Source organism: Ananas comosus, linkage group 15 (assembly GCF_001540865.1).
Source record: "Ananas comosus cultivar F153 linkage group 15, ASM154086v1, whole genome shotgun sequence".
In the NCBI taxonomy this organism is placed as follows: Eukaryota; Viridiplantae; Streptophyta; class Magnoliopsida; order Poales; family Bromeliaceae; genus Ananas; species Ananas comosus.
In genome coordinates this window covers 932165-959186 of record NC_033635.1, presented here as the reverse complement: position 1 = coordinate 959186, position 27022 = coordinate 932165, and the positions used below count along the sequence as shown (strand labels likewise).

The 27022-nt window shown below is 41.6% G+C and overlaps 7 protein-coding genes across 8 annotated transcripts; 5 read left to right on the top strand and 2 right to left on the bottom strand.

Moving 5' to 3' along the window:
* LOC109721469 (cystathionine gamma-synthase 1, chloroplastic-like) lies at positions 120-5969 on the top strand. The gene is made up of 12 exons (XM_020249121.1): positions 120-167; positions 1686-2226; positions 2571-2674; positions 2769-2842; positions 2936-3104; positions 3546-3605; positions 3706-3909; positions 3995-4081; positions 4203-4310; positions 5171-5266; positions 5367-5485; positions 5617-5969. The coding sequence occupies exons 1-12, from the start codon at positions 120-122 to the stop codon at positions 5777-5779; spliced, it is 1773 nt and encodes a 590-aa protein (XP_020104710.1). The 3' UTR covers positions 5780-5969.
* LOC109721153 (uncharacterized protein At1g04910) lies at positions 6264-10344 on the bottom strand. Its single transcript, XM_020248594.1, has 8 exons — positions 9813-10344; positions 8655-8722; positions 8488-8576; positions 8231-8393; positions 7718-8007; positions 7197-7401; positions 6885-7042; positions 6264-6765 (listed from the first exon to the last, which is right to left on the bottom strand). The coding sequence occupies exons 1-8, from the start codon at positions 10036-10038 to the stop codon at positions 6501-6503; spliced, it is 1464 nt and encodes a 487-aa protein (XP_020104183.1). The 5' UTR covers positions 10039-10344; the 3' UTR covers positions 6264-6500.
* LOC109721160 (transmembrane emp24 domain-containing protein p24delta9-like) lies at positions 11376-13592 on the top strand. Its single transcript, XM_020248604.1, has 4 exons — positions 11376-11736; positions 11828-12037; positions 12802-12878; positions 13234-13592. The coding sequence occupies exons 1-4, from the start codon at positions 11506-11508 to the stop codon at positions 13376-13378; spliced, it is 663 nt and encodes a 220-aa protein (XP_020104193.1). The 5' UTR covers positions 11376-11505; the 3' UTR covers positions 13379-13592.
* LOC109721151 (pentatricopeptide repeat-containing protein At5g56310-like) lies at positions 13772-15610 on the top strand. Its single transcript, XM_020248593.1, has one exon. It carries the CDS (start codon positions 13927-13929, stop codon positions 15445-15447), a length of 1521 nt encoding a protein of 506 aa, XP_020104182.1. The 5' UTR covers positions 13772-13926; the 3' UTR covers positions 15448-15610.
* LOC109721154 (protein NEN1-like) lies at positions 16066-19559 on the top strand. The gene is made up of 6 exons (XM_020248595.1): positions 16066-16547; positions 17010-17167; positions 17251-17297; positions 17644-17707; positions 18186-18667; positions 19125-19559. Exons 1-6 carry the CDS (start codon positions 16250-16252, stop codon positions 19360-19362), a joined length of 1287 nt encoding a protein of 428 aa, XP_020104184.1. The 5' UTR covers positions 16066-16249; the 3' UTR covers positions 19363-19559.
* Positions 20007-22436, bottom strand: LOC109721156. Its single transcript, XM_020248599.1, has 5 exons — positions 21877-22436; positions 21253-21352; positions 21024-21159; positions 20419-20514; positions 20007-20349 (listed from the first exon to the last, which is right to left on the bottom strand). The coding sequence occupies exons 1-5, from the start codon at positions 22316-22318 to the stop codon at positions 20227-20229; spliced, it is 897 nt and encodes a 298-aa protein (XP_020104188.1). The 5' UTR covers positions 22319-22436; the 3' UTR covers positions 20007-20226.
* Positions 23039-25798, top strand: LOC109721155 (protein ROOT PRIMORDIUM DEFECTIVE 1). Of its 2 annotated transcripts, none has more exons than XM_020248598.1 (2): positions 23039-24672; positions 25544-25798. In XM_020248598.1, exon 1 carries the CDS (start codon positions 23270-23272, stop codon positions 24521-24523), a length of 1254 nt encoding a protein of 417 aa, XP_020104187.1. In that variant the 5' UTR covers positions 23039-23269; the 3' UTR covers positions 24524-24672; positions 25544-25798. The 2 variants fall into 2 exon arrangements, with proteins under 2 accessions (XP_020104187.1, XP_020104185.1); XM_020248596.1 differs by having other exon boundaries at positions 25537-25798.

Genomic DNA, 27022 nt, shown 5'->3' with positions numbered 1-27022 from the left:
ACATAATAAATCCGCTCGTTTTTGACTGCAACGAAAATGTCAAAAAAACTCCATTCCTTGAAAGGTTAAGAAGCTCAGGCAACGCTTAAAGCATCGAAGAGAGAGGAGCTTTTTAGAAAATGGCTCTGGAGGCTAACTTTTTGATGGATGGCTCTGCAAGTTCTTTGGTTTTATAGGAAGAGACCTCAACAGGGTACTCAAATTACGAGTAGAATTGGAGGGGTTGGGCTCAATATGGTGTCCGCACCTGAAGGAAAGGAGCCCATTTTGAAATGGCCTAAAATATGTCATATGCTTACATGGTTTCATTAACCCACTGTAGTTTCTAAATCTTTTGGTTAGTCATGATGTTATCATGTGTTTGGAGTTAACTGTTACTATTAGCTACTCCGTTTTCTTTCTCCTTAATTTCTTTATGTTGTCCTCGCGCTTTCTCTATAAATCGTCCTTGCGTGAGAGGCTGGTTTCTGATAGGATTAAATATTTCTCTATATATCGTCTTTTTGTAAGAGGCGGGTCTTTGATAGGACTAAAGATAACACAAGCGACAAAAGAAAAAGCATGCATATAAGGACAAATCTATCTTATTCACGATTAAATTTTTATGACCATTTTTCGACATTCTCTTGCTCTGAAAAATGCTTCTAATTATATTAATATAAATCTTTATATTTTTTCTGGTAATGTATCTTAGATTAATACTAAAGTGGATGATCTTGGTGATTAGATTTTTGTCCAGTTCTTTGGACATCGACAACAAAAGCATCAATAATTATTAGTTAGCTCACAGGTTGAGGCCGCGGCTTCTTGTTAGGGCATATCACTGCGGGGAGTGTTGAATTAGCTCATTGGTTGATCATGCTGGGTAGATTTTGCACTTCTTCTGCGACAACGCTTCGATCAGGACCACATATATGTGTACATATATAATTGAAAAAATTTTATTTGAGATGCTTTGTAACAATATATTTTCTCTAATTTAGTAAATATTTATTTACATATTAATTTATCATTAATCGTTAACTGTGGAGAAAATCTCGGGAAATTTTAAGATTAGAGCAAATCAATGGGGGCGGAGGGGGGAGGATTTTGCGGTCCAGCTCAGCATGAGCCATGAGATCTGATTTGTCACTTTTTAAATGGAGTAATTATTTCAACCAACTTGCAGCTTCCCTGCGTTTATTGTGCCCTATGGCCCAACAATAATTTACTTTTCAAAAAACATAAAATCAAAAAGAAAAAAATAAAAAAAGAATCAAGCTCCACTGCAATCGTAGGAGTCAGGTGATTAGGTATTTAGGTCACGAACAACTACCCCCAGAAAAGAAATCTCGTCCGTCGATTTGAAGTTCATCGCGTCTTCCCAGGCTCTGCATACCCGGCCGCAAAACTTCCACGCCACTGCACACCACTACCGATGGCAGGCTTTTGTAGAGGAGAACATTGACATATTTGGACTTTCTAGTGTGAAAATAATGTGACAACTATTTAACCTGCAAAAATATTTATTAGAAAATACGAAAAAATATAAAATATAAATCTTTCTTATAAAATTAGTTTACATAAATAAATGCTTCAATACAGTACAGAGTTCATTAAAATAGTATTATTATTAGATTATTAGATATTTATTAAAGTTGGGGGGCCCAAATATAGTAGGTTTAGGTGGGAACAACTTGCCCTAGAAAAAAGACTTTAAAAATAGCACCCTCTCGCCCTCGCCAAGTTTCTCCTCCATTCCAGTTTGCGGCGGCACCATTTCTCTTCAACCCCAGCCTCTCGCATCCCTCTTCAACCCTAACCCAAGAAATGGCCGTCTCCTTCAGCTTCTGCCGCGCTGCGCCATTGCCGAAGCTCTCCTCCTCCGCGCCCCGCTCTCCCACAGCTGCCGCCACCGCTCCTACGCGCCGTTCTCGTCGGCGGCGCTCATCCTCCGGTTCCCCCCCAACTTCGTGCGCCAGCTGAGCACGAAGGCGCGCCGCAACTGCAGCAACATCGGCGTCGCGCAGATCGTCGCCGCCTCGTGGTCCGACACCCCGCCCTCCTCCGCCGCCGCCTCCGCCTCCGCCTCTCCCATCGCGGAGACGGAGGTTGGAGGCGACGGCGCCGCCGCCCTCGCCGATAACCCTGTACAGTCGCCACTCGCCGCCGCGGAAGCCGATCCGAAGGCCGCGGCGCTCGCTGCAGCGTTTCTGAGCTCCGACGGGAGCCTCGCAGTTCATGCCGGTATCTCCTCTCTTCTTCTTCTTCCTCTTCTTCTTATTCCGACATCTTAGATCTGGACGCATAAAGCTATGTCTACTTTTTACTTGCTTATGTCTTGGAAAGGAAATAATCACTTTCTACCTATCATTTGTTTGTAATATAACATCAGGTCAAGTTAACCCCCTTAAATGCTGGGAGATTGGGGATTCAATTCTCCACGTTCGTTATTTAATGGCTTGCCTAATATATCAAACAGATCTAGAAGTTTTGGATCTCTATGAACTGTTTTCTGTCCGAGAGATCTTACCTAATATATCAAACAGATCTAGAAGTTTCAGTTGAACTGATGTGATGGTTTGTGATAGGTGAAAGATTAGGGCGCGGGATTACTACGGACGCCATTACCACCCCGGTCGTCAACACCTCTGCATACTGGTTCAAGAACACGCAGGAGCTGGTTGATTTCAAGGTATCTAGTCCAGTTCTAACAATATTTCTAATTGAATTGGATACTTTTGGCTTCATTCGGTCTTCTTGAACCTTTTGATATTGGATTCTTGCAGGAGGGGAGGCATGAGAGCTACGAATATGGTCGATATGGAAACCCAACTACGAAGGTTTTGGAGGAAAAGATTAGGTATGCGTGCTAGTGCGTGCCTAAGTGATTTATTTTTGATGTTGCTTAACTGATTTATTTATAGCATATGATGGTATGTACTTGCTTTTGCAGTGCACTGGAGCGGGCCGAATCCACTTTATTTGTCTCATCTGGTATGTATGCTAGTGTGGCCATGTTTAATGGGCTTGTTCCTGCTGGTGGGCACATCATTACTACCACTGATTGCTACAGGAAGACTAGGATTTACATTGAGAATGAGCTTCCTAAAATGGGAATTTCGGTAAGCGTGTGATTCAATACTGTTTTCTTAGGTTATAGCCATTAAGTTTGAAAGTGGAATTGATGTTGATTGTTTAATCAAGTTAGCTTGTAGAAGCAACTTTAGAAAGACCCTTGTACGAAAGGGAATTGCTGGGATAAAGCCTTAGTTAGATGGTAAAAAGTTCCCAAAATCTATACTGATGAAGGGTGTAATGGTTGAGAGATAGTAGCCAAATATTTTAAGTGGAAGTCTGATCGGTTTTTTAACCTCTTGGCTCTCATCTTGTAGCTGATTTCTTATTCTGTCTGCTTCGTGTTGACATCAGTCTCCTTATGTGTTTTATCAAGTTTCTGTTTCATTCTGCTGCCAGGGGAGATAGAAGCTTTCTTCATCTGAAAGGAATAGGTAACTTTTTGGTTACCTCAATCTTGCTGATTTAAACCTCTTCTTAATATGCAGGCAACTGTCATTGATCCTGCTGATATGGACTCTCTGAAAAGTGCACTGGATCAAAATAATGTTGGTGACCCTTTCTTGTTTGTTTGTTATTGCTCTTCAATTGTTCTTCACTTGTGCATTTCGATGATTGTGATGAAACTAACACATTTTATTGTCACAGGTTACTCTTTTCTTCACGGAGTCTCCTACCAATCCATTCCTTCGATGCGTTGATATTGAATTGGTTTCACAGCTTTGCCACAGCAAAGGAGCGTTGGTTTGTATAGATGGAACCTTTGCCTCACCTGTCAATCAGAAGGCCTTAACTTTGGGTGCTGATCTAGTTCTACATTCTGCAACAAAGTTTATTGCTGGTCACAATGATGTCAGTATTATCGAGCCTCTGTCAATCTGCCTAATTACTTATTTCAATTTTTTTCTGTAAATAACAGAAGGATTTCTTTATGTAGGTTCTTGCAGGATGCATCAGTGGTTCAGAGAAACTAATCTCTAAAATTCGCCTTTATCATCATGTTGTTGGTGGTGTTATTAATCCCGTAAGTTAGCTGTCAATCATTTAGTATATTTATTTCTTTATTTATTGACCTACATACAATAATTGCTATGATTTGATATTCTTCAATCTTTTCCTTATAATTGATTATATTATCCTCTCAGAATGCCGCATATATGATCATTCGAGGCATGAAGACGCTGCATCTTCGTGTACAGCATCAGAATAATACAGCATTGAGGATGGCCCAGTTTTTAGAGGAACATCCCAAGGTATGTAAATTCTGTGTTGCACTTCCTTACAAGGTTCTTAAATTTTTAATCACAAAAGATAAATCAATTTGTGTCCTCGTTGACTTTATTTGAACTTTCGGTATGTTTGAAGCATTCTTGCACCATTTGCATCCTTCTTGTCAAGATATTGTTGCATTCTAAGAGTTCTCAAAATCCACTCCTATTTTGCGGTTTAGTGCATTTCTATGTAAAAATGGATGTCAAAAAGCTGTGGAACAATCTAGAGCAGAAAAGAAAAATATTACGAAAGAGAGAGAAAGGTGCTGTTGGGTGTGTTTACCTCTCTTTACAGTGGTGTCCTTGCTGTACAACTTAAATTTCCCACAGAAGATTGGTGGCGCTGTATCATACCACATTAAGGGATAGTTAAAAACAGACGCATGAATTTCCCATTTTTCACTCAATGATGAAACTTTGCTTGTGGTCGCTCATTTTATGATGTACTTAAAGTTTTCATTAATCCTTCATTCTCGAAAGTGTGGTAGTAGCAAATTAAGTTGGGAAAGTGAGAATCATGTTAGTAGTTAAATTAACGAGAATTGAATGCATTTTTGAGGAAGAAATAAAGTAGCATGTTTTCTTGATTATATAGTGGGCTCCTATTTTAACTGTACCAACTGTATATATTAATGAACATTGTTGGAGATTCATATGAAATTGAGTATCATATTCTACTTTTATCTTCATTCCTCGCCTTTCATGTTACTTTGATTTTTTTTGATTTTCTCAACTTGATAATGAATACTGCAGTTTTCAGTGTTTCATTCCTTCATGTTACCTGGCAACCGAGTTTAAGTTCTTAACCTCTTTTCATGAAAATCCTAATGCTGTTTTGCTAGATTGTACGTGTTTACTACCCGGGCCTGCCAAGCCATCCAGAACATCACATCGCCAAGCGGCAAATGACTGGTTTTGGTGGTGTAGTCAGTTTTGAGGTGTATCTCTTTTAATTTTAAGTATTCCATGCCGTCAAGCTGAAAATTGATTTTTGATACATAGGCTTCAACTTGTGTGCTAAATTGGTGGGATATGCAGGTTGCTGGAGGCTTTATGTCTGCGGAGAATTTTGTAGATTCCCTAAAGATACCATACATTGCCCCTTCATTTGGGGGTTGCGAGAGTTTAGTGGACCAGCCTGCCGTCATGTCTTACTGGTATTAGTCTCACCTATTTGACTTTATTTTCACCATTAAAAAAAAAAAAATCAAATTGAAAAGCTTAGTCATGCAACATCTGCTATTGCTAGTTTATAAATAAATTTCCTGTTCTTTGATTTTGTCGGTAGGGACCTGTTTTCGTCGGAGAGAACTCAGTTTGTCGGTAGGGACCTGGTTTTGTCGGAGAGAGCAAAATACGGGATCGAGGGCAACCTGGTCAGGTTCAGCTTTGGGGTCGAGGACTTTGAGGATTTGAAGGCCGACATTGTTCATGCCCTCGAAAAGATCTAGACTGTTACCTGCCTTTCCTCGCCAGTTTGTTATGTGGACTCGATCCCCTTGACGTTCTTTGATTTCTATTCCTCTGAAAAACTTGCTGAGTTCATTTGATGAGCAGGGAACATTTGTGCTATTTGCATTGTTCTTTTCGAGTACTTTTCTACTTAATGCAATTTGTATTCAGTGCTGGAGGCTTCATTTCTTTCTCGTAAGTTGCATTATGGTACGGTGCTTAGCAAACTGATCGGTATGTAGGATCTTTTTATATTGTAGCTAGTTAAGCTTACTGATTACTAAGTGGAGTTTATTGTGACAAACTTGGAAAAAATGTCAGTATGTTACAGCTTTGCCTACTGGCTTTTCCCCAAGGTTGTGTGACATGCTTGTCTCGTCGGTAATTTACAGTGCATGGTATATTGTAGTTTGGATCAAGGTCATTTTCTTTATTAACCACGGATCCTAACTACGTAGAATATTTGCCCACAAAATATTTGTAAAACAAACTATATACCCCAGCTGCATAGATACATCTGAATTTGTTGATTTACAACTCAGCAAATCAAAACTTAATTAGGAGATGAATAAGAAAAACGAATAATAAAAACAAATTAGGGCTTTACAAAAGCTGCTTCCCAATTAAGAAGAACTTGCAGAAAACAGAAACACTCAACATAACAAAAAAAGGGGCTTTTTTACCTCCGGTAAATGCTATATTTAATTGATTGATAACTAATCATCTTGAAGAGCGAGAATTTCCTTGTTCGACGCACCATGATGTATTAACTAAGCACTCGTAAGGGTTAGCATAAAAGTAGTCTTCCTCCTTATGCTTGTGAGCTACTACTCTTCGGCAGGCTGGTTGTCCAACACTCTTTTTGTGAATTTCGCGAACAGAGGATGCAAATTCATCCCACGAAAGAGTGTTATTCTTGTACAAGTCTAGACGATCCACTAATTTTCTCCTGTCCAGAGAGATACTCTTTTGATATCCAAGATACCTACAAAACCAAGAACAGAGGATGTCTAAATTTATAATTCCATTACTAGCTAAAACCCATATTAAAATTGACAACCTTGTTTCTTAATAAAATCAAGGCAAACCAGAAAATTCACAAACCTACGATGGCCTTCAACAACCTTTGCCATGTTTCCATCATATGTGGGGATAAAAACATCACTGGCTATCGAAACCATGTAATCCAGTGCGGCCATTTGGGAAGAGTGATTTCGAAATTGTCCCAGAATCTCTTGGTCAACCAGCATCTCCTTCTTCACCTAAAGGGGTGAGTAACACAATACACCGTCCGTAAGGACTTAATTTTGAAATATAAATAGACAGTGGTAGGTAACGTTTATATGCATATTGCAATAAATATCAGCAAATAAATATAGCTTCAAATAGAGCTTATTGTTGAGAAGTGGTTCTTACAAGGTTAGGAAATGCTGTTTGTAATTCTTTAAGCCTTCTCTCTCCACCATAAGTTTCACCAGCCGCAATGTAGATTTGAGTATTCTTATCGAATCCCAATGCTTTTAAGATTAGTGTGGTCTCCTCTGGCGTAAGCGGACACAAGCCTTGCAATCTCTTGGCTTCTGAATTTATCTCTTTCTCCCTCCACCATGGATATGCATATCTGAATGAGAGCAACTAATTAAACGATTTATAAGAGAACACTTCAAGGGGTCAATCTGCTTGTTGATGGGGGAAAAAAAAAATCCCTCTATATAAAGAGAGAATGAGTATATATATCCCCGGAGGTGTACTCCATTCAAATTTCAGAAGTGGGTAGTGCTATTCATGTGTTCCCCAGAATGCATCTTCCACAACATGATTTAAGAATAAAATAAATATCAGAGCATGGTAACCATTTTAACAAGACATAATAGCTGGAAGGCAAAGTTACATAATTCAAGGAGAGATACCAAAATGAGTGAGTAGCAGCTGCAGACCTCATCCTTTTCAGCTCCTCAGATTCTTCCTTAGAGCAACCATACGTACAGCCAGAGAAAGCCAGCATGTCCATCTCATATCTCAAATGTAAGGCCACAAAAAATCCCCTTTGTTGAAGGATTTGAACCAATTTATTCCCCAATTCCTCAATTTGAGGAGTAAATTTTAGTGCGTGGAAATTAACACGACACCTCAGCTTCTGCAGCTCCAAAGGAAGGCCATTATTTGCCAGCCGCGCATCTGTCTTATTAAAATGTATCACCTTGAATTTGTTGAAGAGTGGCAAGATCTGCAGAATGTAAGAAACTCAGAGACTTGGAGAGGGCAGTACTATTCTTAGAAATTAGATTGAATATTAAAAAGCAACAAGAAAACCACTCAAAAAGTATTGGGAAACATTTGCTTCCTAATGATACTAGGATGACTAGAGTCAATATGTTAGATTTCTTAATGGATAAAAAAATGACGACGATTAATCTGAGAAATATTACACGTAGATGACAAGTTCAAACCTGTTGCAAGTAGTATTTATCATCCGACCAGCTCACTGGACGCATCCTAAGTAAATTGCTGGAAGCATTCTCACTAAACTTCTTTGGAAGCCTTTTAACTATATGAACCTCGTCTCTTAACGAATCAATGAAATGTCTCACATCAAAAATGTCACCAAAGACACTGCAACACACATAGATAGACAATTGTCTTAGAAGTAATTATGGTAGAAGAATATGAAAAAAATGAGACTTCAGAATTTCAAAAAGGAAATAACCTTGAGTCAGCCCAAAAAGATGTCTTATCAAGCTCTGGAACAACCAGTGTGAGATTAAGCAAACGAGCAACAGTCACCATATCACATATCTGAAATGAACTTGTAAGTTGATGTGAAACACAAGTTCAAATGAAGGAATAGAAAAGGGCATAAGAATATCAACTTACTGCTGAACGCATTTGGTTCAAGCCACCATTGCAAGATATTGTTAAATAACCATTGCTCGTGTAGAGTCCTGCAACATAATTTGGTTGTAAAACAAATGAGTTGAAAAAAAGTTAAAGTGTTCTACAGGAAGATAGTATTTATCGGAATTTCTTCTGCAGGGGAATTTAATGAGATAAAAAGACTAAAAACGTACGAGGGTGTTAAACGAATCCAATTCTGCTAGCAGATAGACTAGGAAGAGTTAGATTGAGGGTTTTGTTGTGCAGCTGTTTTGATGTTTACATGCAAAATGATGTGTGTATATATATATATATATATATATAGATATATATATATATATATATATAGAGCAGGGCTGCTATGCTCTCAGGAGCACGGAGGCCTCCGTGCTCCTGAGTCGTTTTCGATGATGGAATTTTCGAATCGACGATCGGCTCCGTTAGACTTGATCTAGCGCATTTGAAGTTTTTAGAAAATAAAAATGATGTGTGTGTATATATATATATATATATATATATATATATATATATATATATCTACATATATATATATATATATATATATCTACACATAGCTAATGGGACAACTGAGAGTCGAGTGGTATATATACCATGCTATTTCTCCATTCTACTGGATTCCTTAAAATCTTATAATCCTCTTCTCTGCTCTCTAGTCGATAATTGCAGCAGGAAACAAGAGTTTGTCTTAATCCTCCAGGAAAGGGAAATTGAAGCAGAATCGTGAAATCTCCTACAGAGATCTAGACTTGATTATAATTTAAAGCAGATTGTATATGATTTAATTGGCTATCTGTCCAATATTTTTCAGCCCCAAAATCACATCAATGTCAGGGATTAAACTAACCATTCTCTAACAATCTATCTTCTCATGATCTTCTTTGGTGTGTATGTGTGTGTGAGCAAACTACAAACTATTCAGACATAGCTCAACAATCGTAGCTATCTGTGGGCGTAATCACTTGCCAAGCTATGCAACTTACCTGCAGTCAGATTATTCCTCTACAGCCTATCAAATGATAACGCCACAAAATATATTACAAATTAACTTCAACGAATAAGCGAATCAAGACACAGAATCCAGCAACAATTTCACACATGCGAGCTGATTAAATAAAAGAGAGAGATCGAAGCACGTACTGGGAGGTGGCAGCGGCGAAGGAGCAGGCGACGGATCCGACGCCCCGACCCCAAACCTAAACAGGATCCGAGTAGGGTTCCAATCCCAGGACTCGGCGGAGGATGCGCCGCCGCCGCTGCGATGGCGCCATAGGCGCCCAAAGGCGATGAGCTGGACGAGGCAGGTCCACGCCACGATCGCGGCGCACACCGTCACGAACCACACCCGGAGCCGCGTCCTAGGCATCGCCTCCGCCTCCCCCGCCGCCGCCGCCGCCGGAGACGACGACCCCGTCTCCAATCCCTCGACACCGCCGCCGCCGCCGCCTTAGATGGCCCGATGATGCCCTCGCCGCCGCACCCTCGTCATCGGGGACACGCACCGATCTCTGGATCTAGACTCAATAGAGAGAGAGAGAGAGAGAGAGAGAAAGAGAGGAGTTTACGAATATGGCGCGGTTTTATGGGAGAGAGAAAGAGGGGTTTGTTCTAGTCTCCTTGCTCATTACATTCCGCTGTGAACGGCGGTGAGAGGGGGGAGAAATTAAAATAAAAACTTTAAAAAATAAATAAATAAATAAAGTTTGCGCATGTATAACTGTATTATTTTATTATTATACTAAGCGGCGAAGTCCACTGCCTCTGACATTCTTAATGCTCGGAGACATGTAAATTAACTAATTAATTGTTCGGGTAAAATAATATCAACGACGTCTAAACGAGTTCGTAGGGGACTAGTGAGATCCAAAACCAAGCATGAACCCCGCACGTTGTTGAATATTAGCAATGAGACTCGAAACAGATGCAAACTCAACTATCGGAACCACCGCTTAGAGTCGGGTTTGGATTCGATTGACGTGCTAGTACTTGTAGCAGGGCACCTTAAGCAGGTTCGCTAGGTCGCAAGTTGGGTGCAGTGTAATCTGGCCGTCCATCTACGACGAAATACATATGAGCAGTTCGATTACCACATCTCAAATGCATTAGATGCATGAGTATAAAACTTTCATTTGGAATGAATATTTGAGTTAGTAAGATAACAACTATTCTAAATAATATTTTGTGTTTTCTTTTCTCATTAGTTATGTGGAGTACATGTCATGAAACAGTTTCCTCCAAAGTGTTGGTTATATTTTGAAGGGTATATCAAGTAGAAAATACTATTGAAATCTTACTATGTATGCATATTATGTGAGTATTAGTTTTTCAACTAACAATTAAACAGTACCATTTAGTTGTAAGGCAATATTTGTTAAACCATAACTCAACTTTAAAAAAAATTCTTAAAGAGTTGAATAAAATGTTAACCTTCTTAAATTTAAAGTTTGTTCTCCAAAACCTTTTCAACTGAAATATAATAAGTCCTGTTAATTTGTTAAACAGATCAAATTTGTTCTTTTATTTTTTAAATTTCATAACGAAAGAGGCCGATTTATTATTGCGGCAACCCGTTTGGGACTCGAACATGACACCATCTTTGACTCGGCCAATGAGCCCATGTTCACAACTATTAAAGCACACGTGTCAACGGACGCCGATGTAAGTACTGGGCCCCGCGTTAGTGCTTCCTTGTATCCGATCCATCGAGCGAACTCCCCTTCTCTCCCCCTTCCCCTCCCTCTTCGTTAACCTTCCCCCTCTCTCAACCAGAGAGAAGAAGAGCACACGCGAACGAAACCCTAACCCTAGGAGGAAGGAGGCGTGTTCATCGACCATGGCTAGAGGAAGGAGAGAGAGATCAGATACTTTCCCTTCCCTGTTGATCTCCGTTTTGCTTTGCCTCTCGGCGATCCGGGTCCAATCGCTCCGATTCGAGCTCCAATCCGGCCACACCAAGTGCATATCCGAGGACATCAAGCTCAACGCCATGACCGTGGGCAAGTACTCCGTCGTCAACCCCTCCGATTCCCTCCCCCTCCCCGATTCCCACCGCGTCACCCTCAGGGTAAGATCTCATCTTCCTCGATCCTTCGATTTGAAACCCTAAATGGATTGATTCGGCCGATCATATGAAATTAGGGGTTTTGTTTTAGTAGGTGACCTCGCCGTATGGTAACAGCATGCACTTCGCGGAGAACGTGGAGTCGGGGAACTTCGCGTTCACCGCGTACGAGGCGGGCGACTTCCTCGCATGCTTCTGGACGCCCGATCACCAGCCTCCCGTGACGGTCACCGTTGAGTTCGAGTGGAAGAGCGGTGTCGCCGCCAAGGATTGGACCAAAGTCGCCAAGAAAGGGCAGATCGATGTAAGAATGCCTATTCCTTTCCGGACTAACCGGGTAAATTGAATAATTATGCTTGTTGCGATGCGAATTGTAGTTTCTGATTATATGAATAATTGCTTGAATAGTATATTATTATCAGAGATTTACAACTTCGTTTTGCATATATAACGGAGCATGGTTGTTTGGAGAGTTTGTAGGTAGCTTCATTTCATTTGATCGTTTTGATTCGGAAACTGTTTTGCTTAACAATGGAAATGTGTAGTTTGATAATTTCACGCAGTTTAATGTTTCTCTGTTAATTTCGTAGGAGGCACCAGTTAAAGGGATTGGATATTACTTTAAGAAGTCAGAAGTATAATACAAAGTTTGACACTAGCAGTTATAAGCAGATGCTACAGATTATGTCGGGTTCTATAGCACTTATCACTCCGTTATGTACTCCTTTTTGACAAATCACATCACATTGATTATGATGGTTGCAAATAGAAGCAACGATAATTGTTTATACAATCACATTCTCACGGTATTCAGATACTCATATGCCCAACTTGAGGGTGTAATGCCTGTTTATACCGTCGTATTCTCACGGTATTAAGATACTCATATGGCAATAACTCTTCCTGCTTCTCTGTCTGTATATTTGTGCTTGTGCAAATGTTGGTGTAATGTCGTTGCTATATTATTTTTATTTAAGGAGAAACCATCGCCTCACCCCTAATGAAACTAGTTTGCGGAGCATGCATTTAAATTTTCACTGACTCCCGCCTTCTGGTTTCCTTTTGTAGCTCATGGAGCTGGAATTGAAGAAGCTGGAGGATACTGTTAAGACGATCCATGAGGAAATGTTCTTTCTTCGTGAAAGGTGCTTCATGATTACTTAAGCTTTCTTTGTGTTATTATGGCACGCAGAAATATATATTTTTCATCTAATAAGGGACAAAGGAACCTTTTTGCAACATAAACACATCTTGCTATATAGAGGGAAGAAAGGCTACTTGCTATTCCAAATCTGTATGAGAGATACTGCATTATCTGTTTGTATGCTGAAACATTTTTATAGGAACAATGCTTTGTTAAATTTTATCCTGAGGATCTATTCCACAGACATTCTCATTTTCAGTTGACATATTAATAGGCTTTGATTGTAAGTGCACGTAGAATTGTTTGTTTTCTTATTAATGACATTTTTTTTCTTTTTTCTTTTTTCTTTTTTTCAGGGAGGAGGAAATGCAGGAGATGAACAGAAAAACCAACTCAAGGATGGCTTGGCTCAGTTTTCTCTCTCTTGCTATGTGTTTATCTGTAGCAGGATTACAATTATGGCATCTAAAGACATTTTTCGAGAGAAAGAAGCTGCTCTAATCCGGTTTCAAAGATGATACTCCATGACATGTGCTCTTTGGCACTCTAGTAGTTGCTTAGAGGCCTTTTTTTGCCCCTTTTGTTTGCTGTAGCCTTACAGAAACACAATTGATTACCTTCAAATGCTGTGGACTGGTTAATTTTCTTATTTACTGGAGTTGTAGATCTTTTTAAAGAGTCTAGAAATCAAAATCTGGTCATTGTATTTGCTTAATTGTTTCTGTTTTGTAGCAAACACGTGATTGTGTTAGCTTCGACTTTGTTGCTCTATGTTTTGTACACTACTTGAAATCCAAAGAAAGAAAAAAATTGCGAGAATGTGTCCTCGGGGAGCTCCTTAGATCGGATCTAATGTAACAGAACTCTGTGAGCTCCGAAGTCTGCGTTGGGGGATGTTTCGCCACCGACTCTTTTCTCTTTTTTTTTCGCTACCCGGCATCGGAAGCCAGAGTGCGAGTAATCTGTGTCCTGTATTCGGCGGATAAAGCCGTTTCGTCGCCGACGTCGTGACACCGTAATGCCATAATCTCTCGTCGAGGAATGCCTTTATGAGAGATCCTCCCTGCGGCGGGTTAGCGGCGACGCTTCTATCCCTCTCGGAGCGCTGCCGCAGCATCCGCGACCTGAAGCTCCTCCACTCCGTCCTCATCCGCCACCTCCACCTCCTCCCCTCCCCCTCCGCCCACCGCATCCTCGCTAAGCTCCTCCGCTTCTCCGCCGTCTCCCCCACCGGAAACCTCCGCTACGCCTCCCTCCTCCTCTCCCTCCACCTCCCCTTCCTCTCCTCCACCCACCCCTCCAACCTCACCTTCTTCTTCAACACCCTAATCCGCGGCTACTCCAACTCCAACTCCCCCTCCCGCTCCCTCTTCCTCTTCGCCTCCATGCGCCGACGCGGCGTCCTCCCCGACCCTTTCTCCTTCACCTTCCTCCTCAAATCCCGCGCACGCGACCCCGACCCTCCCTACGCCTCCGATATGCACGCCCTCGCCCTCAGGTTCGGATGCCTCGGCTCCCACCCCGCCCACGTCCACGCCCACAACGCTCTCATCCACCTCTACGCCTCCTTCTCCGACCCCATCTCCGCGCGCCAGGCGTTCGACGATATGCCCGCTCCGGACGTGGTCTCCTGGTCGGGCCTCCTCACCGCGCATCTCAAGGCGGGCGACGCCGACGCCGCGCGCCGCGTGTTTGATGATATGCCCGCGCGGGACGTGGTGTCGTGGACGGCCATGATATCGGGCTACGCGCGCGCGCGGCGGCCGCGGGACGCGCTGGAGCTGTTCCGCGCCATGCCGTTCCCGCCCGACGAGGTCGCAATGCTCGGCGCGGTCTCGGCCTGCGCCGCCCTCGGCGACCTCGAGGCCGGCGAGCGCGTCCACCGGTATGTCGACGCGCGCGGCTTCGGCTGGATGGTCTCGCTCCGGAACGCGCTTGTCGACATGTACGCCAAGTGCGGCGCCCTCGCGAGCGCGCGTCGCGTGTTCGACGCGACGCCCGTAAAGAGCCTTGTCTCGTGGAACACCATGATCTCAGCCTATGCTTCCCACGGCGACGCGGATAGCGCCATCACCTTATTCCACGAGATGGTTAAGTCGAACAGAGTGAATCCCGACGGAGTAACGCTGCTTTCCGTGTTGAGCGCGTGCGCCCACGAGGGCCGCGTAGATGACGGACGCAAACTGTTCGATGAAATGAGAAAGGAGAAGTACGGTGGCATGGAAATCAGCATAGAGCACTACGGTTGCATGGTTGACCTACTCGGTCGCGCAGGGCTTCTCGAGGAAGCATATTACCTGATCAAAGAAATGCCGATACCGAGTAACGAAATTGTATGGGGAGCACTGCTCAGTGCGTGCAGGATTCATGGGGATGTGGAGATGGCAAGGCGGGCGATAGAGAAGTTGATGGAGTTGAAGCCGGAAGAAGGTGGGTATTATATTCTTCTAAGCAGCATTTATGCTGATGCGGGCAGAACTGCAGAGGCTGAGGAGATCCGGCAGGCCATGAAGGAGAGGGGCGCCTTGAAGACTCCCGGCTGCAGCAGCTGTGTGCAGCAGAAGCGTTAGCACCGTAAATCTAAACTGCTGCTTTGAAAAGCATTTGAAAAAAAAAAGTGCTGTTTAAGCAGATCTCACACAAGAACTCTGATAGCCTGATGATGAAGTGAGAGTTGCTGCATTTGGATCGATGCAACAAGTCAGAAAAAATGATGTTATGGTACGCTTCGATTATCGATTTGTGCACAATGTGAACTTGCGACATCGTCGGTCGCAAAAGCTATGTTGAGGTTGCGGAATACACCTGTAGTTCAAGTTAAGAAACAAGGTAGAGGCACAACTGAAACCTACTCGCGATCTCTAAAACCTTTCTTTAACTTCGATGTTTTTCGGGAACACGGATTAAATTAGTGTTGCTCTTAAAAAGATACTAATTTTCGATTCTTTATCCCTGTTCAGGTTCACTGCAGTCCCTCGTCGCAAACTTCGCATCGCCTCGCGCGGCGCCACTTTTCGACGCCGCACGGCTCTGGACCCATAAAGAGACGCATACTATAATCTACACGAACGCCTTATCCGCCGTTCCCTCATCTCTTACAAATCCCATCCTTACATTTTAGGTTTTGGTGAAAATGTGTAGAGACGCTCCCACCATATCTCGTTTTGAAATCCGTCCTTTTTTTTTTTTTTTTCCATTTGTCCCCCACCCGCATATACCTTTTCCATGCGTGTCGCCTTCTACCCTCGTACTCGCTCCCTTCACGAAAAGCATGAAATTACTTCCCCGTTAAGCTAATCCAAAGCGCGATACTACAAAAGAGAAACCCGGAGAAGCGATGGGGGAGAAATAGAAGAGAAGTAGAGGGCGCTCATGGAGGTGGAGAAGAATTCGGCGCCGGATTCGGGGGCGACGGAGATCGCGTTCTTCGACGTGGAGACGACGGTGCCGAGTTCGCGAGGGTCAGGGTACGCGCTGCTCGAATTCGGCGCCGTGTTGGTGTGCCCTAGGAGGCTGGTGGAGGTGGGGAGCTACTCCACCCTCATCCGCCCCGCCGACCCCTCCGCCATCTCCGCCGCCTCCGTCCGCTGCAACGGCATCACCCCCGACGTGATCGCCAACGCTCCTTCCTTCGGCGATGTCGCCGACACCGTCTTCGCCATCCTTCATGGTAGGAATCGATTTCTCCTCCTTCCTCCTTTCTTTCACGCTTTGAGAACCAAATTTAGCGGAATTAAATGGAGTTAAGGAGAGAACATTTGAATTGAACTTGTTTAGAAATGTCTTTTTTTAAAAAAATTGAATTTTGTTTTGTTTTGTTTGTTAAAAGATAGGGAATCATTTCAATGTGTTGAAGATAATATACTACGTTAAAAAGAGGTATTTTGGTGCTATTACTAAAGTTTAAGTGGTAGTAAATGAATTCTCTCTGAATCCAAACTCATTTTGCGAAAAGTTGTTGTTTTTTGTGAAATCTATTGGATTCCTATTTTCTAATTATCTGAAGCAATTCTCTCTCTCTCTCTCTCTCTCTGGAATTCTAGGCTTTGTGGCACCCAAATAGGCCTTTCTTTCAATATCGTATATCTTTTTGAGGAAAATTGTCTGAGAGTGAATTTTTCATTTTGAGCAGGGAGGGTTTGGGCAGGTCACAATATCATAAGATTTGATTGCTTGAGGATAAGGGAGGCGTTTGCAGAGATTGGGCGGCCACCGCCGGAGCCAAAGGGGATGATCGACACCTTGCCATTGTTGACCCAGCGGTTCGGTCGGAGAGCTGGTGACATGAAGGTAATTTTAAGCAAATTATATTTTTATTTAAAGCAAATAATACAAAATTATAGTAATTGATGGGATAATAATTGTGTCTGCAGATGGCAAGCTTGGCAACTTATTTTGGCCTCGGACAACAGAAGCACAGGTTGATACACTTTTTTATCATGTAGTTGATACATAGATGGAGGTTTCGTTATGCTTTACTAAACATGAATTTTGCAGGAATGATTTAGATAGGTTGATAAGAGGTGAGTTCTAAGGAAGGAAATTACATGTTTGCCTTGTTCGGCTTTGATTGAAATGATGATTACTAGTTATCCCTGAATGACCAGAATGTAAATGTAGATGTCTTTTTCTTATTTCTTCTGGTCTACTGATATGCTTATTTTTCTATGTTACGTTCCCATATTTCTCTTCTGCTGAAAAAAGTTTTTGCTCTCTCTTTTATGATTCGGGTGTAATTTTATTTTACTTTGTCTCGTATTTTCCAGGAGCATAGATGATGTCCGGATGAATCTGGAAGTTGTCAAGTATTGTGCCACAGTGTTGTTTTTGGTAAGCACCTTTCCATATATTTATATGTGCTTGATTGTCCGTAGGAAGTCTAGTAGTTTTAAACCGGTTTATTGTTTGGATCTTTTTGGGCATATATTCTTATCTTTCATTTATTATCTTTTTTAAGTTTAGAGGACCTTTCTTTGGGAGACAGCCTGTCCCTTACTTCTTTTCTCTTGGTTACTCTGACCTGTTCAAAATTTCTCGAGTTAAAAAGTATGCACATATGAAGTATAATATGATATGGGACAAAAGTTGTGCATGCATCTGCTGTGCGTGCTGCGTCACTATGGTAATACCAATTATTTTTTGGCTGATGACTTGTGAGCTGTCCGCAATACCTTCTATCTTACCTTTATCGTCCTTCTGAGTCTTCTTGATGGCATCACTTTGTCCAAAGTATACAACACATACAAGTGCATATTAATGAAGTAATTTCTCTACAGGTGTAGTTTGCTAACTTTCATAGTTTTTACAGGAAGCAAGTCTCCCAGATATACTTTCCGTGAACAGTTTGGTCTACGAAAACAGGGATTCCTCTGAGCTTGTGGCTCATATAGACGGAATGAAGTTAGATTGTGCGCAAACAGATGCACTTATTGAAGGTTGCAGTGGTTCTTCTAGGTTCTTAGAGCCTCATGAAGTATCTTCTAAACATATAAGTGCTCCAATTATCCCCTTCTATCAATCTGGTCGAAGAATAGTTATACATCACAAAGATAGCCCGCTACAGCTTTGTTGTATGGGTTTGAGGATCCATTTTGGGGTAAGTGCAAAATTTGTAGACACCGCTGGCCGGCCTAAACTGAATATAGTGGTCGACATCCCTGAGAGTTTGTGTAACATTTTGGATGAATGTGACAAACAAGCTCAGAAGACATCTCAAGAATCAGGAAGCACTTCATTGTGGAGAGCTTTGATTAGGAAGGATGGCTCCTTGCGTCCTACCATGCGCCTACGGTAAGTTCCTACTATTCTTGCATGATCACGCACTTCTTTTCATGTAAAATTATAAGTCGAAGTTCATAGGTACTAATGTTGAGGATGGCAGGTTTATCATGTGGGATCGGATTGTGTCTAGAAGCTATGCTTTTGGCTGATGACAAAATATATTCTTTGAGTTCAATCCGATTTCAATTACATCCTCAGAGTTTCAATTTTAGTATGTGGGTCCTTGAAGTTTGTAGCTCATGATAATTAAGTCCTCCATTTAGTCTGCTGTTTGAAAGAGAGCAAAAAAGGGCCACAAAGATGACAGTTTCTTGACCAACTGAATTTGTTCAATTTGAAACTCAAGAGGATGTAACTGGAACTGATATCAAATTTCAGGACCAAATTTGTTAAATCTTGTTTTTCCGTGCATAATTCCATACATTTTGTTCACTTTACTGATCTATTTACTGTGGCCTTCCTGCAGCATACCTACCACAACAAATGGCGATTCTGCTATCTACTCGACCGAGATTTACCAAAAGGAACAAGCTGGGAACATACAGAAGCTTGTTTTCACTAAATTAGATGTTGCTGAGCTTGATTCCTTGTTTATTCCGGGAAGTGTTCTTGATGCATTCTTCTGTCCCGAGTTATATGACTATCAGCAGAATGCGGGTATAAGACTCGTGGCAAAAAGACTGATACATTCCAAATGGCATTAAATTATTTAGTGGTAGGAAGTAATTATTCACTATTTGCTTCCCAAGTAGCACCAATTTGGTAGTTGTAGGATGAAATTGTTAACTAATTGCGTGTAAGAAATTTGTTGTAAACTATCCTCGTTGCCAAAAGTTGATGAAGAATGTCACTAATGTAAGACAGTAGATTTTATTTGCAAATGAAAGATTGTTTGTTGAAACCTGTTGTTCACAGAGTTATTGTTCATAGTATGCTGCTTTGCGCATACAGATTGTTTTTTTTTTTTTTTTTTTTTTTTTTGAGAGAGAGATAGGTAGCACGCTACCCGCTACTCGCTTCGTTTATTTCTTTTATAAATAAACTTAGCTGAAAATATAAATCAATTAGGATTCGAACTTGGATCTCGAATACCAACCACCAAGCCCTTTGCCATATGCTCTAGAAACAGTCCGGTTGCCCATACAGATTGTTAACTTCTCCCTTTTATCATGTAGCGAGTGTTCACATAATTCGCTTCAGTTTTAAAGGCCTCATTACTCGTGATGACTGTGTCGTCTAACTGTCTAGCGAGTAACAGGATTAGAAAATTTTGAATTAGAACATTTCCAATGAAAATTAATTAATTACCATTATTAAGTTCGCATATTACAATATCAGTACTATTGGCTAGCAGCTTAAGTCGTCATCATTAATCATTTTACTTTCATTGTGAAATAATATGAGGTGCCAAATACGGGCTCATTGCAACCGTCACAAGAATTATATACCAGAATAAGTAGCTTTTTTTTCCTTCTCACTATACAGTACTTTACATATTGACGTTAGTCATGCTGTGTTCTCTTTCTAAACTCTCTTTTCTTGTTTTAGTACTAGACGCATAAGGTCCTCTAGTCCTCCAGTGATCTTTTCCTAGCCTTCAAATTCTGCTCGAGGCTTTTAGGCAATGGAGGAGTCCTTCCTCGACGGAAAAGAACAGCAAGAGCCCTCATATTGCTGCAAATATCGAAAACCTACATGCCAAAGCACAAGATCAAATATGAATGCAAGTTAAATATACTTAAATATCTCTCAAGTCTTACCGATGATGCCTCGAGTTCTGCAATGCCCTCGCAACCTTGACCATCTCCTTGTAGTAGGTCGCAGTATTTTGTTGCTTCATTCTCATCTTCAAAAACCTAGTCAAGCAATTGTAAGATTAATTAAACAGGAATAGGATATAAATGCTTAGTAACTGATACAAAGAAAACACAAAAGCGTAGAACTCATAGTATGGCATAGAAGCCTAAGGTCTAAATTAACATAAGTTTGAAATACCATGCATTGTGGCACCACTTCATTAGTAGCAGCAGCTAGGCCACTTACCAAAGGTGAAAAAGCTTGGTGGGATCCAATAAACTTAACTAGCCACAAGAACTACTATGGTCATTAGTCAGTAGCACATTGCATTAAGAAATTTTCTGAATAGCGACCACTTACAGCTTTCAAAAGAAGAAGAAGAAAACCACAGTACCACCTATAAGCAAGTTTTTCAGAATTATATCCTCCTGATTAATAAGCAAAATGCAAATAGTCACAAGGACTCAACATGCAATAATGCAAAAAGTAACCTATGACCTAATTGTGTGCTTGCAAAAAATTGAGTGAGTTAAGATGTCAACAGTTTGTCACAATTCTAGATACTTACAAGAACACCCTCCCTTATATCTTCGACAAGCATGTGGAACTTGGAACCAACACTCGAATTTTTAGCCTTACTGCCAATTTCTGATGCCCGCTTTCCAGCTTTAGAGAACAGCATCCCAAGTTCCTTCTCAACCTCACTGCAAAAAGGAGCATATTGGTAAAAGTGTAGATAATTCTCTAGTTTGTTTAACTACAGTCTTATATATAGTACGTAAAAAAATCAACTTCACCTGCGACTTCTGCGGGTTTTCATTGTCCATATTTGATTATCTCTTTGAGTCAGCACATAAACTGGCTTTGAGTCTTCCCTCCAAGGGTTGGTCTCTAATACTAAACCAAGGAAAATGCACTTATAAACTAGTTTAAAACGTTACATGTGTTTCATTAACTACAAAACGAAAACAAATTTCCAATGCAGGATACAAAATTGTTTTCCAGATCAACACTAATATCCGAAAAAGAGAGAGGGAAGGATCTCTGTACGACATGGGCCTGACATAAACAAGCTAATCAGCGCATTTTGTAAATGTTTTACAGTGCATCATTATGTCTCAAATATTGAGCTGCACCTATGTTCCTATGTTTACAACTAGGAGATGCCACACAAATCAATGAAGGAGGCAGAGAAATATCCATAACAACATACCCCCTTACCCTTAAATTGCAAAATGACATTAACATCTATAGAACTATCAAACAATTAGGTGATCCCGAAAGAATCATACAAAACAGATCGAGAAATACAATGATCAAGCATCGCTGAAATCGGACACAACTAAACATAGCAAGAAGGATGGATCAGAAAAATAAGGGGGGAGAGAGGAGGAGGGATTGTGGGGGGGAATCGATCATACCGTCGTAGCTGATGGAGTCGATGGTCTGCATGAGGTGGCGGCGCATGTCGTAGGCGCGGGAGGAGACGCGCCTCACGAACTCGTGCGAGCTCCTAGGGATGCTCCCGTCCAGCCCCAGCGCCCTCTCCACCTCCTCGTCGCTCGGCCCTCCTCTTCCATTTCCTCCTCCGTTCTCCTCCTCGTCGTCTTCACCCTCTCCTCCGCCTCTACCTTCCGAAGAAGACGAAGAAGAAGAGGAGGAGGACGAAGAGGCGGCGCAAGAAACCCTAGGGCCTCGATCTCGGATAACAGGGGAGGGTGAGAAGCTTACGGAGGCGGAGAGGGCGGGGGCGACGCGGCGATTGGGAGGAGCGAGGAGCAGAGGCCGGGGAGAGAGGAGGAGGAGGGAGGCGGCGTCGACGGATCGAGCGGCGCACGCCGGGGGAGGCGCGAGAGCGGCCATGGGAGAGGAGAAGGGGAAAGGCGGCGGATCACGAAGGAGCGAGAGAGCGAAATGGAGAGAGAGTGTGGAGATTCTGCAGAAGCTTTGGTTGCGGATACGGAACTCAAAACAGGAGCTACTTGACTAGTTGCCTGTTCCTTTTTACTTTCTCTTTTTTTTAAAAAAAATATCAAAAACATCTCTATATTGTATTAAACTTATTTCTCAGTTTTTTTTTTTTTTTAAATATAATAGTTTTTTTTTTTTTGAGAGATAGATAGCACGCTACTCGCTTCATTTATTTCATTTAGAAATAAANTTTTTTTTGAGAGATAGGTAACACGCTACTCGCTTCGTTTATTTTATTTAAAAATAAATTTAGCGGGAAATGTGAATCAACTAGAATTCGAATTTGTGTCTCGAGTACCAACCACCAAGCCCTTCCACTTACTCTAGAGACGATCGGTTTAAATAATACATTATTATGCTTAATATTATATTTATTTAGTTGTTGTTTTAAATAGATCTACTAAATTGAAGTGAGGGTTAAGAGTTGGCCGTCAATTGAATAAATTATTGAATGAAAAAATACTTTAGTCCTCTAATGATTGTATTTTTATAACTTATTAATATATCAAAATATATAATCTAAAGTTTTTTAATTGATTTAAATATAATTTTAAATTGTTATATAAATTTGCATATAGATCATTAATATATATGAGGACCGTATTATTCAATATGTTGTAAATCTTTTGTGCAACTGGTGCTTTTGAAATAGAAAATTTTAATACTATTTTTTAAATAAATTATAGAATAAAAACTATTTATTTTAATATTTGATTTTTTTTGCAATAGTAAAATACCAAAGAAGTAATTGCGTTTGAGAGTTGAGAGAGAATGCTAGTAAACCCCGACAGCAGGTCACAAGAGAGGCATTTCAACAAACAGTTGGCGGGCGAGTGAGTCGTGATGAAGAAGGTGCGGCTGAAGTGGGTGAAGAACCGCGGGCTGGACCACATCATCGAGCGCGACACCGACGTCAAGGCCTGCTGCCTGCTCCTCGAGGCCATCGGCCGCGCCAACAGCAGCAGCAGCAGCAGCAGCAGCAGCAGTTCTGTCGCTCCCGTGCCCGCCCGCTCCCTCTCCCCTCTCCAGAAGGGCCTCGGCCTCACCGTCCCCGTGCTCCGCTTCCTCCGCCGCTACCCGACCCTCTTCTCCGAGCTCCCCCACCCGCGCTTCCCCTCGCTCCCCTCCTTCTCCCTCACTCCCCCGGCCTCCATCCTCCTCCGGCGCCTCTCCTCTCCGTGTCCGAGCCCCTCTTCCCCCTTCCACCTCCGCCTCGCCCGCCTCCTCATGCTCGCCCGCTCCCGCTCCCTCCCCCTCTCCGCCCTCTCCCCGCTCCGCTTCGACCTCGCCCTGCCCCCCTCCTTCGCCTCCCTCCTCGCCTCCTCCCACCCCGACCTCTTCCGCCTCTCCCGCCGCCCCTCCGACGGCGCCCCGCTCCTCTCCCTCGCCTCCTACCCGGCCCACCTCGCCGTCTCCGCCCTGCAGCTCCGCCACGCGCGCTCCATCGCCTCCCCCTCCTACCGCGAGCTCCGGCTCCCCCCCTCCTCCGCCGCCGCGCCCCTCGCCTTCCCCATGCGCTTCCCCCGCGGCTACGGCGGCATGAACAAGGTCAGGGCCTGGATGGAGGAGTTCCACCGCCTCCCCTACGTCTCCCCCTACGACGACCCCGCCGGCATCGACCCCGACAGCGACCTCATGGAGAAGCGCGTCGTCGGCGTCCTCCACGAGCTCCTCAGCCTCACCGTCCACAAGAAGACCAAGCGCAACTACATCCGGGCGCTCAGGGAGGAGCTCTCGCTCCCCCACAAGTTCACCAGGGTCTTCACCAGGTACCCGGGCATCTTCTACCTCTCCCTCAAGTGCAAGACCACCACCGTCGTCCTGCGAGAAGGCTACGAGAGGGGGAAGCTCGTGGAGCCGCACCCCATGGCGACCTTGAGAGAGAAGGTGCATTACGTGATGAGGACGGGGCTCCTCTACAGAGGCAAGGGGCTGACGAGGCTGGTGCTTGATGAGGACGACCATGAAGTCGAAGAAGAAGAAGAAGATCGAGCGGTAAACGACGACGAAGACGACGTGGAATGCTATGAGTTGGAGATTTCCGAAGGAGAAGTAGCAAGCGAGGAGGAAGAGGAAGCAGAAATGGAGGAGGAATAGAATTTGTGCTTCATTTACCATTCATTAATCTACTGAGTTCGGGACGACAATGTGGCTTGGTTGAAAATTGGTAAAAAAGCGCCAAGCATCGGATCAATGAGGATTTTGATCGATCACTTTCGGCAGAAAAAAGCAAGAAAATGTGCTTTGTAAGTGAATAATTTTGCTGCAAAATTCTCCTTAAATTATTTCATTGGTTATGGAGATCACAAGAAAACTAGATATTCTCAGCATGTTTACTAACTTATATTCTCTAACTTCTAGCTCAATGTGGAAAATTTGCCAGTTTAGTTACTTTGATGTTTTGAACTGTAACGTGGTCTTTGTCGACTATAAATGTTTGGAATTTGATAAAACATTCGACAATTTTCTTTAAATTTTTCTGATCTATGCTTGGTTTCTCTTTTAGATGGGTAGTAATAGCTTTGAATCGTATTTTATATTGTGGAGTTTAATTATGTTATAGATTTGATCTCTATTTAGTTTGACTAATGAAGAACCTTCAAAATTGAATAAAACTTGTTGGTTAAACATAATGCAATTTTTGTTTCGGAAAAATCTGTCTCTGAAACAGATGATAAATAGAAGTTTCCAGACAAAATCCAGCATTTTATTTCCGATGACTTCACTACTCCAGATGCATTCAATCTTTTTTTTTCGCTGCCGGCAATTCGTACATACGCATTACAAAAATATATGTATGTATTGACTTATTTTGGCATCACATACAAGTTAATCATGAGTTCTGTGTCTTCTTCTTCATACCTGTGGTTAATGGACACCTACTATTGTGGTTCTGAGCAAGCAGTAATGTAACAACAGGTGTGCGAAGTTTATCTAGTTTGGCTAGTGATAGGTTTCCACTATAGATTTATCTTCTCTTTCTCCTTTACAGAATTCATTTACTGAAGGAGAACGTTTATATCGTATTCCAGGCAATAGTTGTTCCTTCTTGATGTACAACTTTATAGTAGAAAGCATTGTTAAATTTTTGTGCTAAGACAATTTATCAGTTTGAAGGTGTCTTTTTGGGTGACTATAAACAAAATGGATATTGGATTCACGCGACTATAAACAACCATCAAACATGTAAAATGGATATTGGATTCACGCGTTAATCGCTGCTATTTCATAACTGTAAAATTGTACTATGAGATTGATTTGGTTTTGTTCCTCTGAATCAAAAGTTTCTTCTAGAATGGTCATGTCAATACGGTAGACGAAGAAACGGGCAGTGAAGAGGATTTTGTTACTAAAAATATCTTGGAGGTTTGATCAATTGGTCAAGGACCTGTTTAGTTTAACTTCTGCTTTTATTTTTAACAATATATAAATTTTTACTATAGTAAAAGGCAAAAATTTGTACTTAAATTTGTATTTAAATACTTAGTGTTTCTGATTTTGGTACAGAAAGGGTCATTTATGTAATTATATGCTTTTGGAAAGGCACATAGTAATTTTTTCCAATATTAAAGTAACATTATCTATCAGCTTAAATTTTGAAGTAGAATGGTTGTTTTATACAATTTGGTAAGATATGAGATTTGGAGGATATGAGATTAGGAGGTTTTGAGTTTTAGCTCGGTAATAAAAGCTCCTGGCCTTTTGGACTACAATAGTTCTTTTATATAATTTAACAATTCTCATCATATAATATATTACATTGATCTCACATATTCAAACAATTTCTAGAACATCCTGAAACTTATATATGAGATCGTAGTTAATTAGTAGAAAGGTATAAATGGCAAATAAATTGATATAATTAGTTATGACTAAGTTTTAAATTATATACACTTTGAGGGCTTGGGCTTTGGCCCTTGTTGGGCTTAGGCCCACGGTTTCTCGACGAAACAAAGCCTAATCAAGACAACGAACACACTTTTGCCTTTTTTAAAATTTACTTATGGTTTGGCAATGTGAAGAATTCAATTGAATTCATTTGGAATTGAAATTTTTTGTTTGGATTAAATTAGAGTAAAGTGAATCCTATTCTATTCTGTTGTTGGGTAAAAAAATAATAATTATTTCAGTATAATTACTTTTTCTATTTGGGAATTACTGATAACTAGCAAATAAATTCTCACTAAATCAGACCTAAAATCATGGAATTGGGATGAATCATTTGTACTATAAGAAATAAGAAATTCTACCAAAGCCTTCTAAAAGAATTAGATTCTATTAACTTATGATACCAAATGAATTCTAGAAACTGGGGCAGCCAAACTGGGTGCTACAACCTCTGTATTTATGAGTTCTCCTAAAAGACAAAATCACAATGGGAAAAGGAGAAAAGAAAACAATATACTGTGGCAACTTCTTTTTGTGCTGGGTTTGTAAACTGATCCACAAGATATAGAGAGAGACAGTGCTAAGGATCATAAGAGTATATGAATAACAGTCTCTATCAACCCAGATAAGAATGATTGTGCAAATCAACGAAGATAACATTAGGCACTGAATGATTTTTGCTAGGTGATGCACAGGAACAAAGAGATT